The sequence below is a fragment of the Malus domestica genome, chromosome 08 (assembly GCF_042453785.1).
Source record: "Malus domestica chromosome 08, GDT2T_hap1".
NCBI classification, from domain to species: Eukaryota; Viridiplantae; Streptophyta; class Magnoliopsida; order Rosales; family Rosaceae; genus Malus; species Malus domestica.
Window position 1 is genome coordinate 27,673,183 of NC_091668.1, and position 15,459 is coordinate 27,688,641.

Below are 15,459 nucleotides of genomic sequence, written 5' to 3' on the forward strand. Positions count from 1 at the left end.
TATTATACAGTTAAAAAAGTGATTGCTATTCACACATTCATTTTTTTCTTTCATATACTTATTTTTTTTCTCTCTCACACTCATCCTCATTGCAATCGTCGAATCAAATAAAGTGAGGAAGATCAATGAAGAATGAACACAAATTAACAAGTGTGTGAAAAATAAAAAAACGGTGTGTGAATACATAGCATTATCCTTAAAAAATTGGAGTGCTCTGGAATATTTTATGTTCTGAGTATTTTAATCGTTAGATCGAAATATTTCATTTTATGGAGTATTGTAAAAATCCATTAAACATTTTGCTTTTTCCATCATTTTTTTTTTGTTTGAAAAAAAAAAAAAACACTCCAAACGTCAGGTCAGCTTTCTCCACTGTCTCTCTAGAACTTATTTTTAATTTCAAAGAATTTAGTTGTTATTATTTTTCTTCATCTTAGCTTAGAAGCCAAGAATAATCCTGTCAAATCCCTCACGTTACAATACAAAAGAGATTTCCCTATGACATCTGCGATCAAATAGGTTGCATGAAGTGGCTTACATAGCCGCCGCGTGGATGCATATTGTTCTTTTGCAGTGTAAAGCTTGATTCCAGAAATCTTTTGCTAACACACTCACCCAGCAACTTAATAGGTTTCAAAAGTTCAAAAGTTAAAGTATAAGACTAAAAAAATGCCACTATGCACAAAACAGTTTCTTTTTATTTTTCCAATTAACTAAACCTTTGTGCCATTCGTATGAACCAGTAAGCCAAGATTCCATCATCATTTTCGGCCTTAGCTTGAAATGCTTGAAAAAGAATACAGGTGAAACCTTAAACAGTCGCATGCACGTTCGGTCCGTCTCGTGCTCTATGATCTGTTATTTTCAAGTTGAAATATTATAAAAGCTAGAGCCTAAAGTGAGAAAAGAGATGGAAAGATGCCGGAAAGCTATGAGTGGCAAATTTTCAACATGCTACGAAATTTCAACACGCTCTCTGTGTTCTTTCACGTGTATTCTTATAGTGGCTATGTGTGGCAAATGTTCTCAGCCCATTTGTGTTCTTTCATGTGTGACGAAATTTCAACACGCTCTCTCACTTGTGGACAACATAAATGGAGTGTCGTGGAGTTTCATCTAACTTCATACGTGGGAGTAGGGCAACCTGACTTTGATATCATGAAGAAAGTTGAAGTTCCATCATAAAACTAATTGGAAATATAAGGAGTAACTCAACTACTTATAAGTTCATACCCCTTTCTCCCATCAATGTTGAATTCATTATCAACCGTAATTCTATCACAAAATTGGATAAACATAAAATTTTATATATATGTAAAAATCAAAGTAGTGAATATCAACAGTTTAGCTCTTTTGGCTAGATTTTATGTTACAGAAGACAGGTTAATTTAAGAATGATTCTAGAAGCTTTACCCCTTAATGTGTATAAGTTGTAGATTCTTTAAAATTATCCATGTTGTACACAGTTACACACTTGGTAGCAGTGAGAATTACAATTTCTACATCGTATATGTAGTTTAGACTTTCCTATTATTTCCAAAACCCTAAGGACCCGTTTGTTTGACCGGATTAGGGGGGACTGGATTGGACTAGATTGTAGTCCCTTGTTTGTTCTGCACCAGGATTAGGTTTAATGGGATTAAATGGGACTCGCTCGGATTAATGGGTTCGCTAGGAGTTCTTAGCCGAGAACCCTAAATTCGGCCGGACTCGCAAGACCTTCCGCGAGAGAAAACCTCGCTCATCCTGCGAGAGAGAGAGTTGTCGCCATCGCTCCCTGCTTGCCTTGCTCCCTCATCCTCGTCCTCTTCACCCTCATCTCTGCGTCTTGCTTGCCTTCATCTGCATCTTGCTCGCCCTTATCTGCTCCTCTTGCCTGGTAAACTTCGAATCTTCGATTTATTTCTTCAATTTGTTTTGCAGATCGTGATATTACTAAGCTTTATTTGATTTAATTGTTTTGGGTTTGAAAAAATTTCAATAATGTACCTCTGTAGTTGAACAAATTAGAGTTTTGATTTTTAGGGTCAAATTGCAGATCCTGCTCGCCCTGCTCCTCCACCTTCTTCTCAGGCGACCTCTCAGGAACACTCCAACCAAATCGCCCCTCCTCCTCCCCTGTTCGATCCCAGTCAAAGTAACCCTCTCTCTCTCTGTCTCTCACTCTTACTCTGGTTCTTTTGAATTTGCAGTAATGTGTGTGTGTGTGTATGTATGCAGTGTGTGTGTGTGTGTGTGTATGTATGTAGTGTGTGTGTGTGTGCAATGTGTGTGTGTGTGTATGCAATGTGTGTGTGTGTATGTATGCAGTGTGTGTGTGTGTATGTATGTAGTGTGTGTGTGTGTGTGCAATGTGTGTGTGTATGCAATGTGTGTGTGTGTGTATGTATGCAGTGTGTGTGTATGTATGTAGTGTGTGTGTGTGTGTGTATGCAGTGTGTGTGTATGCAGTGTGTGTGTATGCAGTGTGTGTGTGCAGTGTGTGTGTGTGTGTGTATGCAGTGTATGTGTGTGTGTGTGTGTATGCAGTATGTATGCAGTGTGTGTGTGTGTGTGCAGTGTGTGTGTGTGTATGCAGTGTGTGTGTGTATGCAGTGTGTGTGTATGCAGTGTGTGTGTGTGTATGCAGTGTGTGTGTATGCAGTGTGTGTGTGTGCAGTGTGTGTGTATGTGTATGTATGTATGCAGTGTGTGTGTGTGTGTGTGTATGCAGTGTATGTGTGTGTGTGTGTGTATGCAGTATGTATGCAGTGTGTGTGTGTGTGTGCAGTGTGTGTGTGCAGTGTGTGTGTGTGTGTATGCAGTGTGTGTGTGTGTATGTACGTATGTATGCAGTATGTATGCAGTGTGTGTGTGTGTGTGCAGTGTGTGTGTATGTATGCAATGTGTGTGTGTGTGCAGTGTGTGTGTGTGTATGTATGCAGTGTGTGTGTGTGTGTGCAGTGTGTGTGTGTGTATGTATGCAGTGTGCAGTGTGTGTGCAGTGTGTGTGTGTGTGCAGTGTGTGTGTGTGTGTATGTATGGTGTGTGTGTGTGTGCAGTGTGTGTGTGTGTATGTATGTATGGTGTGTGTGTGTATGCAGTGTGTGTGTGTATGTATGCAGTGTGTGTGTGTGTGTGCAGTGTGTGTGTGTGTGTGTGTGTGTGTATGTATGCAGTATGTATGCAGTGTGTGTATGTATGCAGTGTGCAGTGTGTGTGCAGTGTGCAGTGTGTGTGCAGTGTGTGTGTGTGTGTGCAGTGTGTATGCAGTGTGTGTGTGTATGCAGTGTGTGTGTGTGTGTATGTATGCAGTGTGTGTGTGTGTGTGCAGTGTGTGTGTGTGTGTGTATGTATGCAGGGTGTGTGTGTGTGTGTGTGCAGTGTGTGTGTGTGTGTGTATGTATGCAGTATGTATGCAGTGTGTGTATGTATGCAGTGTGTGTGTGCAGTGTGTGTGTGTGTATGTATGCAGTATGTATGCAATGTGTATGTATGCAGTGTGTGTGTGCAGTGTGTGTGTGTGTGCAGTGTGTGTGTGTGTGTGTGTATATATATAAAAACAGAGTGTGTGTGTGAGGGTAAGAGTCTGTTGCACTCTGTCCCCGTGTGTGTGTGTGTGTGTGACTGTGTGCAATGTGTGAGTATGAGTGTAAGTGTGAGTGTGAGTGTGTGTGAGTGTGAGTGTAAGTGTGAGTGTGAGTGTGTGTGAGTGTGAGTGTGTGTGCAGTGTGTGTGTGTATGCAGTGTGTGTGTGTGTGCAGTGTGTGTGTGTGTGTGTGCAGTGTGTGTGTGTGAGTATGTATGCAGTGTGTGTGTGTGTGTGTGTGTGTGTGAGTATAAAAACAGAGTGTGTGTGTGTGAGGGTAAGAGTGTGTTGCACTTTGTCCCCGTGTGTGTGTGTGTGTGACTGTGTGCAGTGTGTGAGTGTGAGTGTGTGTGAGTGTGAGTGTAAGTGTGAGTGCGAGTGTGTGTGAGTGTGAGTGTGTGTGCAGTGTGTGTGTGTATGCAGTGTGTGTGTGTGTGTGCAGTGTGTGTGTGTGAGTATGTATGCAGTGTGTATGTGTGTGTGTGTATGTGAGTATAAAAACAGAGTGTGTGTGTGTGAGGGTAAGAGTGTGTTGCACTCTGTCCCCGTGTGTGTGTGTGACTGTGTGCAGTGTGTGAGTGTGAGTGTAAGTGTGAGTGTGAGTGTGAGTGTAAATGTGAGTGTGAGTGTGTGTGAGTGTGAGTGTAAGTGTGAATGTGAGTGTGTGTGAGTGTGAGTGTGTGTGCAGTGTGTGTGTATGCAGTGTGTGTGTGCAGTGTGTGTGTGTGTGTATGTATGCAGTATGTATGCAGTGTGTGTATGTATGCAATGTGCAGTGTGTGTGCAGTGTGTGTATGTATGAAGTGTGTGTGTGAGTGTGTATGCAGTGTGTGTGTGTATGCAGTGTGTGTGTGTGTGTGTATGTATGCGGTATGTATGCAGTGTGTGTGTGTGCAGTGTGTGTGTGTGTGCAGTGTGTGTATGAGTATGTATGCAGTGTGTGTGTGTGTGTGCAGTGTATGTATGCAGTGTGTGTGTGTGCAGTGTGTGTATGAGTATGAGTATGTATGTATGCAGTGTGTGCAGTGTGTGTGAGTCTATGTCAGTGTGTGAGAGTGTGTATGTCCGTGTGTGTGTGTTAGTGTGAGTATGTATGTGTATTTTGCACATTTGTCCATGAGTGTGTGTGTATGTACTTGGTTTATAACCATGATATTACAATGTGAATGTTTTGTATGGTGTGGGGTTGATGCTGAATTGCAATTTTTTGTGGTTGTTTGTTGCAGAGAAGAGGAGCATAAACAGAAGGCTAAGGCTAAGGCTACTGCATTACAGGTGTCCTTTAATTTCCCTCTTCACATGCAATGCCTAGGAATGATAGCAATCCTCATACTATTGTTTTTTTTTTGTTTGGATAGATATGGATCGAAGGAAGCTTTTATTGATCTTATTGTTAGAGATGTCTTATTTGGAGACAATTTGTATTTGTACGATTCTTGTGGTGATGATGCTACGTGGCAAATAGAGACATGTTGAACGACCCACATTGACTAACCGTTCACTTATTAGACGAGAGATTAGTTTGTGTTATCTGAATGGTATAATAGGGAATACTGATACTGAATGTGTCAACGAATTGAGAATGGATAGAATGACTTTTGGCATATTATGCGACTTACTTCGTCAAGATGGGAGGGTGAAAACTGATGGTTTGGTGTCTGTAGAGGAACAGGTGTGTATGACTTTACAAATATTAGCACATCATACTAAGAATCGTAGTGTTGGCGGTAGATTTTATAGGTCGGGAGAGACTATAAGTAGGTATTTCAATAGCGTATTGCAAGGAATTTTGCGATTACAAGGTATCCTACTAAAAGTCCCCCAGCCTGTGCCTATTGATTCTACAGATCCTAGGTGGCGATGTTTTAAGGTATGATGAGAATTTTTTTTCATTTTCCCTAAGCTTTAACTCTTCATTCCCTTTGTATAAATTAACAAAAACTTTTTTATTTTTTATTTTTAAGAATTGCTTGGGAGCATTGGATGGAACACACATTGATGTGCATGTACCTGAAATTGACAAACCAAGATACCGAACAAGAAAGGGTCGAGTCGCAACTAATGTGTTAGGTGTGTGTTCAGGAGATATGCAGTTCATGTATGTGTTTCCGGGGTGGGAGGGTTCCGCATCAGACTCTAGAGTGCTACATGATGCAATTAGTAGGCCTAATGGTTTTAAGGTACCAGCGGGTAAGACTATTACTTAGTCTCAACTTTGTAAGTTAGGTTTAGTTCTGTTTGTCAACTACAAAACACTAATAAGGTCTGTTTTTTTTTTTCATTAGGTTGTTATTACCTTGTAGATGGTGGTTATACAAATGGTGAAGGATTCCTTGCACCCTATAGAGGAATACCTTATCATTTATCTGAATGGGAGGGACGAACACCTTCTAATAAGGAAGAATATTTTAACATGAAGCATTCTAAGGCAAGGAATGTAATTGAACGCTGTTTTGGCTTGCTAAAAGGAAGGTGGTCGATACTAAGGAGTCCATCTTTCTATCCGATAAGGACACAAGGTCGAATAATTACCGCTTGTTGCCTACTACACAATCTTATTAGGCAAGAGATGTCTGTAGATCCAATGGAGAATTTGCCAATAATAGAAGATGGACAAAATACAGAAGAAGGTGAATATGTTGGTAGTGTTCAAACATCGGACCAGTGGACTGCAATGAGGAATGATATGGCTCAGGAAATGTATAATGAGTGGAGAGCAATTAGGAACCAGCAACCGAACTAGCTATATGTGTTAATGATAACATTTTATTTTAGTATTCCTTTTTATCATGCATTTGTTAGATATTAGCACAATGATTGGATGGTATGCAAATTAATTGGATATTATGCAAGTTGATTGGATATTATGCAAATTGATTATTTGTATGGTATTTTCCTTCATTAAAATATTTTTTGTTTAGGTATGGATAACGAAAATTTTTTGAATGCTACTCAAGAGCCAAAAGGAAGAATGCGCAAATGGGAAGCATTTGAGGAAGAAGTATTACTAGGAGTTCTTGAGGATTTTGTTGCTCGGAAGCAACGGTGTGACACCGGTGCTTTCAAACAAGGTACTTTGGTTGAAATAGCAAAAGCTGTCAATGTTTTATGTCCTCATTCAAATATAAAGGCAAATCCACATATTGAGTCCAAGTTGAAGAAATGGAAAAAAACATATAGTATGGTCGTTGACATGATAAACACAAGTGGATTTGCATGGAATGATGTCAAAAAGTGCGTTGAAGTTGACAGTGATGACGCATGGCAAACTTATGTGCAGGTTCATATCCTATTTTATTTATGCATTAGTTATATTCTTGCTGCTATATTTGTTACGCATGCTAAATTTTAGTTTTGCTATGTTGATATAATCTTAGAGAAATAAAGAAGCCGATGGATGGAGAAGCAAACTTTTTCCACTGTTTGATAGATTTGCATATATATTTGGAAAAGATTGGGCTACGGGTAATGTAGCCGAAACCCCTGCTCAAATGGTGGAGGAACAAAGTCATGATCATGTTGGTGAAAGTGATATTGGAGGTGATAATTTTGTTTCTTCAATGAACCAACAAAGCCAACAAAGCACCCCATCTGAAAATAGCCAAAGAAAGAGGAAAAGAGCTGTGGGAAGTTCAAGTGATGGAACCGAGGCAATTATCAGTGGACTGAAAGATTTTTATGTTGAAAGTGGGAAGATGATGCAAATGGTAACTGAAGCTTTAGTTCAAGGTACTGCAGATCATACTGACATAGCTAATGAACTTGAAGCAATGGGTCTCTCTCCTATGGATCAAATTGATGCATTGTCTCTTATTTTGGATAAACCAAAAAATGTGGGAGTGTTCAGGGCAATCAAACCGGAACTCAAGAAAGTGTTCGTCCAAAGGCTTTTAAGCGACAACGCAAGCGGATGAGGATTTTGGCTAATGTTAACATGGATGTATTTTATTAACGTTAACATGGATGTATTTTATTAATCATACAATCTTATGTTATGACTTATAACTTAGCTTTGCACTAGTATTTTGGCTTATGTTAACTAGCCATTTTGTAAATTATGGAGATCTATTTTGGCTAATGTTAACTAATATTAACTAGGATTTTCTAAATTATGGAGATCTTATGTACTTGTATGTGTTGAAGTTGCATGTATTGGCCACTATTATTTTTCTTCTGTTGGGTGATAGAGTTTAAATCAAGCTACATTTGCAAATTAAACCCAATTCTATTAGCAGGTAATAGAAACAAAGCAATTGTCAATTTTTTTTTAAGATTCATAATATACATGGTAAAAATATGCTCCAATTAACCCATATCATGAGATTTGTAGCATTACTCTATTACACAATGGCAAAAATTTGTAGTCCTAGTCTAAGCAAACACAAATCTGGTGAACAGTACTGTTTTTCTTATCATGCTTCTTAGTCCGAGACTGCACCAAACGCTTCACTAAGTTAGTCCAGCTTAGTCCGGTCTAAGCCAGTCCAGCTTAGTCCCGGCAGCTAGTCCAGTCCGAGACAGTCCGACGCAACAAACGCACCCTAATTGTGTGTTGCCCCTCCTTGGTTTTTTTATTTTTTTGAACAAATGATATTATCTACACCAAGGGAGGTGGGGCTTAGCCTCACAATAAGTTAGTAATAATGTGGTTCAAGTTCGTCTTTGGTGAAAATCTAACATAAGACCCCTTCCTTACATGTGAAGAGGAATACCATTAGGCCTCGTTTGGCAGCTCGGACTGTACTGACTATTTCTGTCGGATAGGATAAATAACCATCGGACAGTATTGATTAAATTAGTCTGACGTTTGGTGCAGTATTAGATTAATGACTGTATTATTTATACTGTATTTGGTATTATACCGGATAGGAGAAATCAAACTTAAAAAAAAAAATTTAAATGAAATCATCTTTTTTTTCCCCAGATCTCTCCGTCGCACCCCCCAAACTCCCTCCCTTCTTCTTCCCCCGACTGATTTTCGACTCCGAAGCTCTGCAATTAACACCCACAGACTCAGTTTTCCTTCACTGCAATTTCAGTCAAGAACCTCTCTGCAAATACACCATGTTTCTTTGCAAGACCCAGTTGCAGAAGAAGCCCAGAACATATGAACTAAACCAAAATCCACATACTACCAAAAGAATCGATTCCTGTTCGTCGGAAAAACAAGAACAGAGGGAGGAGGGCCAACGGTTTGGCGCACGATTGGTGAATTTTTTTTTTTTTTTTTTATCTCCTCTTTGCTGCAGATTCAGATAGGGTACTTTGTAACATATAGAATTGCAATAAATACAACCCCACGATTGGTGAATTAGTGCTGCTATTTTGGGTCAATGGTGATTTGGCCAACTGTGAAGAACAGAGGGAGGGGGAAGAACAGAAGGAAGGGGAATAACAGAGGGAGCGGCAAAACCTGGGAAGACGAAGAAAAATGAAAAGACGAAGTGGGATTCAAACGAAGAAGAAAGAACTTGAAAGACGAACCTGGGATTCGAGAGAGCAAGAGTGCGTCCGGAGAGGAATGAGAGAGCGGGAGATTTCAGCCCGACTAAATTGTACCGTGGTTTTGGACGGTATAAGCAAACGGGTAAAGACAGGATAAAAAGGTGGGCCCGGGTTATTTAATTCGGTGGCTATTTAATCCAAACGGACACCAAACACCGTACTTCGTATTATTAGTACTATCCGGTGCCTTATACGGTGTGCCAAACAGGCTTAGACTTGTGTCTTCTTTGTTAAAGTCGATCATTCCTCAAACAATAGCTTCCGCATGTCTGTGTCGTCCTCTTCGCCTATAAATCCCAAATATTGCTCACTTCCTCAAATTAACCGAATCCAACTATCTTTTCTGGCTTCGTCGGCTTAAGCTCTTTCTTGTAGGTCATGATCTGTGGAAATTCGTTGATCGCTCATTCTCTCACTTTTCTCCTACTATTCTTGACCCTAAACACAAAATAGATCATGCCACTCATGCAACTCAAATTCCTAATTTTGATTATACTCTTTAGTACTTTCTCCTAACCGTGGACTTATTGTTTGGCGTATAACATTTAATAAGATGGATTTAAACAATAATATTTGCCTTTTGATTAAACTAAATGAGTTTAATATGTGAAATGTCTGAAAATATCATCTCATGATTGACTTTAGGACACACTTCCAACAGTACTAAGCTTGTATCTGAGGACCAACATGGTGCACGGCTTGCGACATTAGCTGGCAACCTCTAGCCAAGTGCCTTCACCATTACAACAGCACAGACATTCCACCCTTTTTGTTAGAGCCCAGTTCATGCAGGCTACTGATATTGGTATCCTAATACTAGCATGCACGACTCACCTCATGACTGGCAAACCTTCCTCCATTCAAAGCCGCAAACTTATTTGGGACTCTACCTTCCAGAGTCATAGAGATTCTATCATTTCAAATTTGAGGAAAAATAAATTTACAAGTTCGCTTTATTGGTTAGGGGTTTTCATTTCAAGTTTGCTTTATCGGTTCGGGGTTTTCTCAGTACCCGTAATTTTTATTGCCTTAAGTAGAAGCCTATGTTCTCCTCGGTTGATGCAGAAACTACTTTAACTATTCTAAGGTGCTCATGAACTTGTACAGGAGGATCCAGGAACAAAACCAGCAGAGAGGTTATGGACTTCGATTAATACGTAAGAAATATACGTCAGGAACTCGGGAGAGACTGCGGAATGGACTGTAATAATTGATTTTGACGCACTAGTTCCTGAAGGTGTTGAAGATGGTTTTAGCCTTTTTCTTCTTTGATTCTCTTTTGTTGAAATAAGCAACCCATCCGTTTAACCCACGAACTATTATTTCAGATGAAATTGACTCCTTAAATTATTATTTTTGGTAAATTAACTCATTGGATTATTTGAAATCAGTTAATTAACCCCTCATTGTCAAATTCGATGAAATTTCATCAACTTTTCCATCAAATACTAGCACACTTTACCCCTCAAGATTGAATCATGTGCTGATCACTGTGGAGCAAAAAATTATGGAGACGACCCGTGAATTTTGGGTGAAAAATACGAGATTAACCTCGAGGAACACCGGGATTCCCAAACGCATGCAACGAACAATAACAATTCAATCAAGGAAGAGTCAAAGGTGGTCAATATGAAATTTATTCCATATTCATCTCATCACTCCTCATCAATACCTTATGGATTTTATTCAAAAGGTAACTTCCAAAACTTTCTATTTAAATTAGGAATATTTGCCATGTTAATTGTAAGATATTATTTTGCATAATATCTTGCAATTGTCACCCAAGTACACCATAAAAGGCCGACCACTCCTCACCCTAAGGGCCGCCCACTCTCTTACAAATACCCTTCTTATCCCACTAAAATGCTAAGTCATTTGCTACCCACAAACTTCTAAATACATTCTTTTCAAAATTATAACTTTGACATCGGAGATTCTTCAGCCAAAAACCCCCCAACCCCATTCATCGTGGCGCATGAGGCTTTTGGCCATAATCAAATGTGTTATTATTTTGCATGTGCATTTTTTGTCAAAGGAAGAGACAACGGAAATTTGCATTCACAATCACGTGCCAATATTTAACAGCAAAGACGATAAAATTTCATCGAATATGACAGTGAGGAGTTAATTGGCTAATTTAAATAGTTCAAGAAGTTAATTTACCAAAAAATAAAATAATTCAAGAGGTCAGTTTCAACTGAGATTATAGTTCTAAGGGTCAAACTAGTTTATAATGTAAATAGGTTTCAAAATCCAAGTGCATATATATACATGTACAAATTCCATGTACATTACCAAATGCTATTGTTACATTGGAGGAACAAAATCGGATGGGATTCAGATTTGTCTAAAGAGATTGATGCATGTTTCTAAATTTACTTTGTTGTTAAAGTAAATTTTTGCGTGTTCTTGATAAAACAGCATGTATATTTTTGCCGAGTCATAATACACCAAACCAAGTTAACCAACTGAGAATGTTCAATGTAACAGGATAAACATTTAAGAACATCACTGCAGGTATACAGGTATAAAAGTACAAGTGTTCAAGCTTCCACATTTAATTGGATACTCAAACCGTGGTTTCAAGAAATGGATAATCAGTGTAACCAATTACCGGATCAGATGTGTAGAACGTATCTCGATTGTACCTGTTTAGGGGAGCGTTAAGCTCAAATCTCTTTGGCAAATCCGGATTAGCCAAGAACCAACGACCATAAGCAATAAGATCTGCACGGCCCTCGGCAATGGCTTTGTTCCCATCTTCCCTTTCGTAACCACCTGCAGCGATGAAGGCACCCTTGAATGCTTCTCTCATTGGCGCAAGACTATCGGAGCTTTCACTTATATCTCCCTGTGTCTTCATCCTTGGCTCAATCACATGGCAGTACAAGATCCCGTATTTGTTCAAGGATTCCGCCATGTAAAGGCCTAATGCGTTAGGATCCGAATCCCCTGACTCCATATAGTCGGCAAATGGAGATAATCGAAGTCCAACTTTGTCTGCTCCTATCTCATTAGCAACAGCTTCAACGATTTCCAGAGCAAATCGACAACGATTCTCTAGAGAGCCACCGTAATGGTCTGTTCGATCGTTCACTTGGTCTTTAAGAAACTGATCAATAATGTAGCCGTTGGCCCCGTGAATTTCAACCCCGTCAAAGCCTATACATACATATCAGACAAGCATTTTCGTCATGCATTTCTTCAAGTACCTTCCTGTATTCCCTTAATTTACTACATTTAGCAGATTAAGCTTAAACCAATTTGAAGTTTGTGCAAATTTTACCATTTCATGTTTAAATAAAGGATTGCTTACCAGCTTCGATAGCCTTCCGTGCAGCAAGTCTAAAATCATTCACAATTTGTGGAATTTCATTTGTCTCTAATCGCCTTGGAGGCGTGAATTCAACAACGTCAATGCCATTAGACTGTAGCTGGGGGGTCAGTGGCTTGTCAGTGCAAGAGATTGGAGCTTGCCCATTGGGCTGGAAACCTGTTCGTAGAGAGGAGAGTTAGAATCACAACCTGAACACAACACAATATGTGGGATCATTGAAGGTGAAGGGCAGGGAGAAACGCACCGCTATTTGAAACCCTGCCGGCATGCCAAATCTGACAGAAGAAGACACCGCCCTTAGTGTGAACAGCGTCAACAACAGGTTTCCATGCTTCGACTTGCTCCCTTGTCCAAATACCAGGCATATCTGCGTACCTTCAGATCAGATATTAAGGAAACAAAAGTGTCATCCTATCAGACGTTGCAAATATTAATGTAGAAAGCAGACAGTAGTACTACTCGAAATGTATCATATGTTTGCGCACCCTCGAGCAGTATCCGAAACTTCGACAGCTTCAGCTATGAGAAGACCCCCTTTTGACGTTCTCTGCGAGTAATATAAGACGGCATGTGGCTGAGGAACATTGTTGTACGATCTCTGTCTAGTCAGCGGTGCTAAAACAATCCTGGAAATTTAGGACAGAAATCATGAAGTATGAATGCAGATTGCAACACATTACCAATTCACAAGTCCAACAACTTACTATAAGATGCCTCTTCGCGACTATATGAAGGTTTTTGCGACGATCAAAATGCATACAAACAACTTCATTTGATGAACAACCAGTTAACTTGTTATACAAAGCGACGACCGCTCGAACTAAATTGGGACATGTATGATTACTCTTTCGTTTTTAGTTCTAGTTAGAGATAGAGGTGAAATACGAAACTAAAAGCGATATGGGGGATATCGAACTGGCTCTTAGTTATTTCTTGTTAGCTAAGTGGGAATTTCCACAAACGCTGCTAGGCTTTCTTTAAGCAGAGGAGTGCCATACTATGGCAAATTCATCACCAAGAAAATAACCCGACATGCAAATTTAGAGGAAAAAGAGAAAATACCTATGAGAAAGATCGAAGTTTCCCAGTTTGTAGGGAGTAAGGAGAGGAATTGTGGGAGGTGCTGGTTGAGCAGACATATCCGTTGTCAGATCTAATCTTGATCTTGCACTTGGTTTTTGCTTTTGCTTTTGGTTGTGCTGCAAATGAATGGAAGACACGTCCGTTGAGAGCTTAGCCTTATGAAAGGGCAGAATCGTACTTAAGAAAATTATGAAAGGCAACACTTGGCTTTGGTGGTTGGTGATATGGCATTGAGGGTTTTGGTGACGTTTGCAATCACGCGGGGAGTTATACACCAAAAAAAGAAGGGATTCCTGATATCTTACATCAAAATCATCGGATCAAGTAATTCGGACCTTTAAAATTTTATTTAAAGGCCTACCTATTTTAATTTCTTAAAATTTATAATAATTTTTTACCGTTGGATGAAATTTCAAAAATTCAAATCACTTAATCCGATGATCTTGGTGGAAGAGATCAAGAGAATATCTCTTCTCCACCAAAAGACGTAATCCTAAATAATTTTGGGTCATTTTCAAATAAAGTCAACATTTATGACGTGGTCAAATTGGCTTTTAAAAGTAGGTTCCACATCATTACCAAGATTACGTCCAGACAAATACAAGAGTAGTTTGAATAAGTAGTTCTTTTTTAAGGACTTTGATCCTCTCCTGAGCTAATAGAGAGAATCATCCTGATCAATGATTATGAACTGTTGGATTTTTATCTAACGGTTACAAATAAAAGGGTTTATTTAAAGTTATAATAATTATAGCCGTTGGATAAAAATTCAACCGTCCATGATCACTGATCAGACTGATCAGAAGGATCCTCTCCATTGGCTCAGGAGAGGATCCAAATCCCTTTTTTAAATGATTACAGTAAGGGAGACTAAAGTTTATAAATTAAATGATATGAAAATTGGTGATGGGATTATGACTTAAACGTTAATAAACGTGCTTATTCATATTGGTTACATATCATTTTGTCTACAAATTTTATATGTAAATTTAATCTTTTTAGTATTACTCTTCATTTTTAAAATGTTTGGTCATCGGCAACTTACATGTGAAAAAGGCTTTTAAATTATGTGTGTCATTCTATCCAGTTGAAGAAAAAATATTAAAAAAATGATATCAAACTTCAAAAGTTGAAGATGGGTAGTATGTTGGATTTTTTAGTAGAAATCTCATTCAAGGGTAAGCACGGTTCGGTTTGGTATGATTTTGGGTGAAATCAAAATCAAAATCGTAAGTTTTTACGGTTTGGTTCGGTATGATTTTGAGGCTAAAATCAAAATGAAACCAAACCATTTGGTTCGGTTCGGCTTGGTTTTAAATGAATTTGATTTGGTTTCATTATTTGAGAAAACTATTATGGTTACTTAGTTGTATTTTATTTCATTTTCCTTTGATATACATTTCAATTCTCTTCTATGAGCAACGTTTACTATTTGTTTTTCATTGTGCATGTCTTCTATTACTGCATTGTTCAAGCATGCATACAATATTAAAATTCAATCAAGCATGGCTTCAATCACAACCAAGCATGCATGCATACCACATACATTATTGCACTCATTCAACTTACTTGCATCATTCAAGTTTCAAACCTTTGACTGACTGACTGACTGCCATTCGGTGCATGTGAATAATATCTAAAGCAGCAGGTATTGTTTGTTTGTATCTATCTGACTGCCATTAACAATTTGCTTTGAATATATCTAAAGCAATATATCTTTAAATATCTAGAGATATATCTATTTGATTCAGTGGCTAAGATTGATTAGTGTGACGAGATCATCTTTTTGAGTGGAGACCGAGAGACACAGAGAGACAGAGAGATGAAGAATGAAGTTGAGCAACAAATGAGTAAAAGAAAGAAAGAGTACAGACTACGACTAGAAGAAAGAAAAGAAAAAGATTATTTGGTCATGTTATGATGTGGTTGAGTCCATACTAAATAGACTCAATGAAATAACCAATTA

At 38.8% G+C, this 15,459-nt stretch overlaps 2 protein-coding genes and 1 long non-coding RNA gene across 3 annotated transcripts; 2 read left to right on the top strand and 1 right to left on the bottom strand.

Annotated features, from left to right (window-relative positions):
• The first annotated feature begins 1,691 nt into the window (after nt 1–1,691).
• LOC139197940 (uncharacterized) lies at nt 1,692–4,933 on the top strand. Its single transcript, XR_011583345.1, has 3 exons — nt 1,692–1,879; nt 2,026–2,137; nt 4,795–4,933. It is a non-coding gene; the product is annotated as an uncharacterized lncRNA (long non-coding RNA).
• On the top strand, nt 4,927–6,345 carry LOC139197939 (protein ANTAGONIST OF LIKE HETEROCHROMATIN PROTEIN 1-like). Its single transcript, XM_070826027.1, has 3 exons — nt 4,927–5,438; nt 5,533–5,758; nt 5,854–6,345. The coding sequence occupies exons 1-3, from the start codon at nt 5,151–5,153 to the stop codon at nt 6,309–6,311; spliced, it is 972 nt and encodes a 323-aa protein (XP_070682128.1). The 5' UTR covers nt 4,927–5,150; the 3' UTR covers nt 6,312–6,345.
• Nucleotides 6,346–11,548: 5,203 nt separating this feature from the next.
• Nucleotides 11,549–13,656, bottom strand: LOC103428910 (12-oxophytodienoate reductase 2-like). The gene is made up of 5 exons (XM_070826028.1): nt 13,473–13,656; nt 12,896–13,036; nt 12,655–12,785; nt 12,390–12,566; nt 11,549–12,235 (listed from the first exon to the last, which is right to left on the bottom strand). The coding sequence occupies exons 1-5, from the start codon at nt 13,547–13,549 to the stop codon at nt 11,643–11,645; spliced, it is 1,119 nt and encodes a 372-aa protein (XP_070682129.1). The 5' UTR covers nt 13,550–13,656; the 3' UTR covers nt 11,549–11,642.
• Between the last annotated feature and the right edge of the window lie 1,803 nt (nt 13,657–15,459).

Coding starts and splice junctions, on each gene's coding strand:
- LOC103428910 (XM_070826028.1), bottom strand. CDS start 13,549: ATGTCTGCTCAACCAGCACCTCCCACAATTCCTCTCCTTACTCCCTAC. Junction 12,786..12,895: donor GTTTCGGATACTGCTCGAGG/GTGCGCAAACAT, acceptor TCTGATCTGAAG/GTACGCAGATATGCCTGGTA. Junction 12,236..12,389: donor ACGGAAGGCTATCGAAGCTG/GTAAGCAATCCT, acceptor ATGTATGTATAG/GCTTTGACGGGGTTGAAATT.
- LOC139197939 (XM_070826027.1), top strand. CDS start 5,151: ATGGATAGAATGACTTTTGGCATATTATGCGACTTACTTCGTCAAGAT. Junction 5,439..5,532: donor CTAGGTGGCGATGTTTTAAG/GTATGATGAGAA, acceptor TTTATTTTTAAG/AATTGCTTGGGAGCATTGGA. Junction 5,759..5,853: donor TGGTTTTAAGGTACCAGCGG/GTAAGACTATTA, acceptor TTTTTTCATTAG/GTTGTTATTACCTTGTAGAT.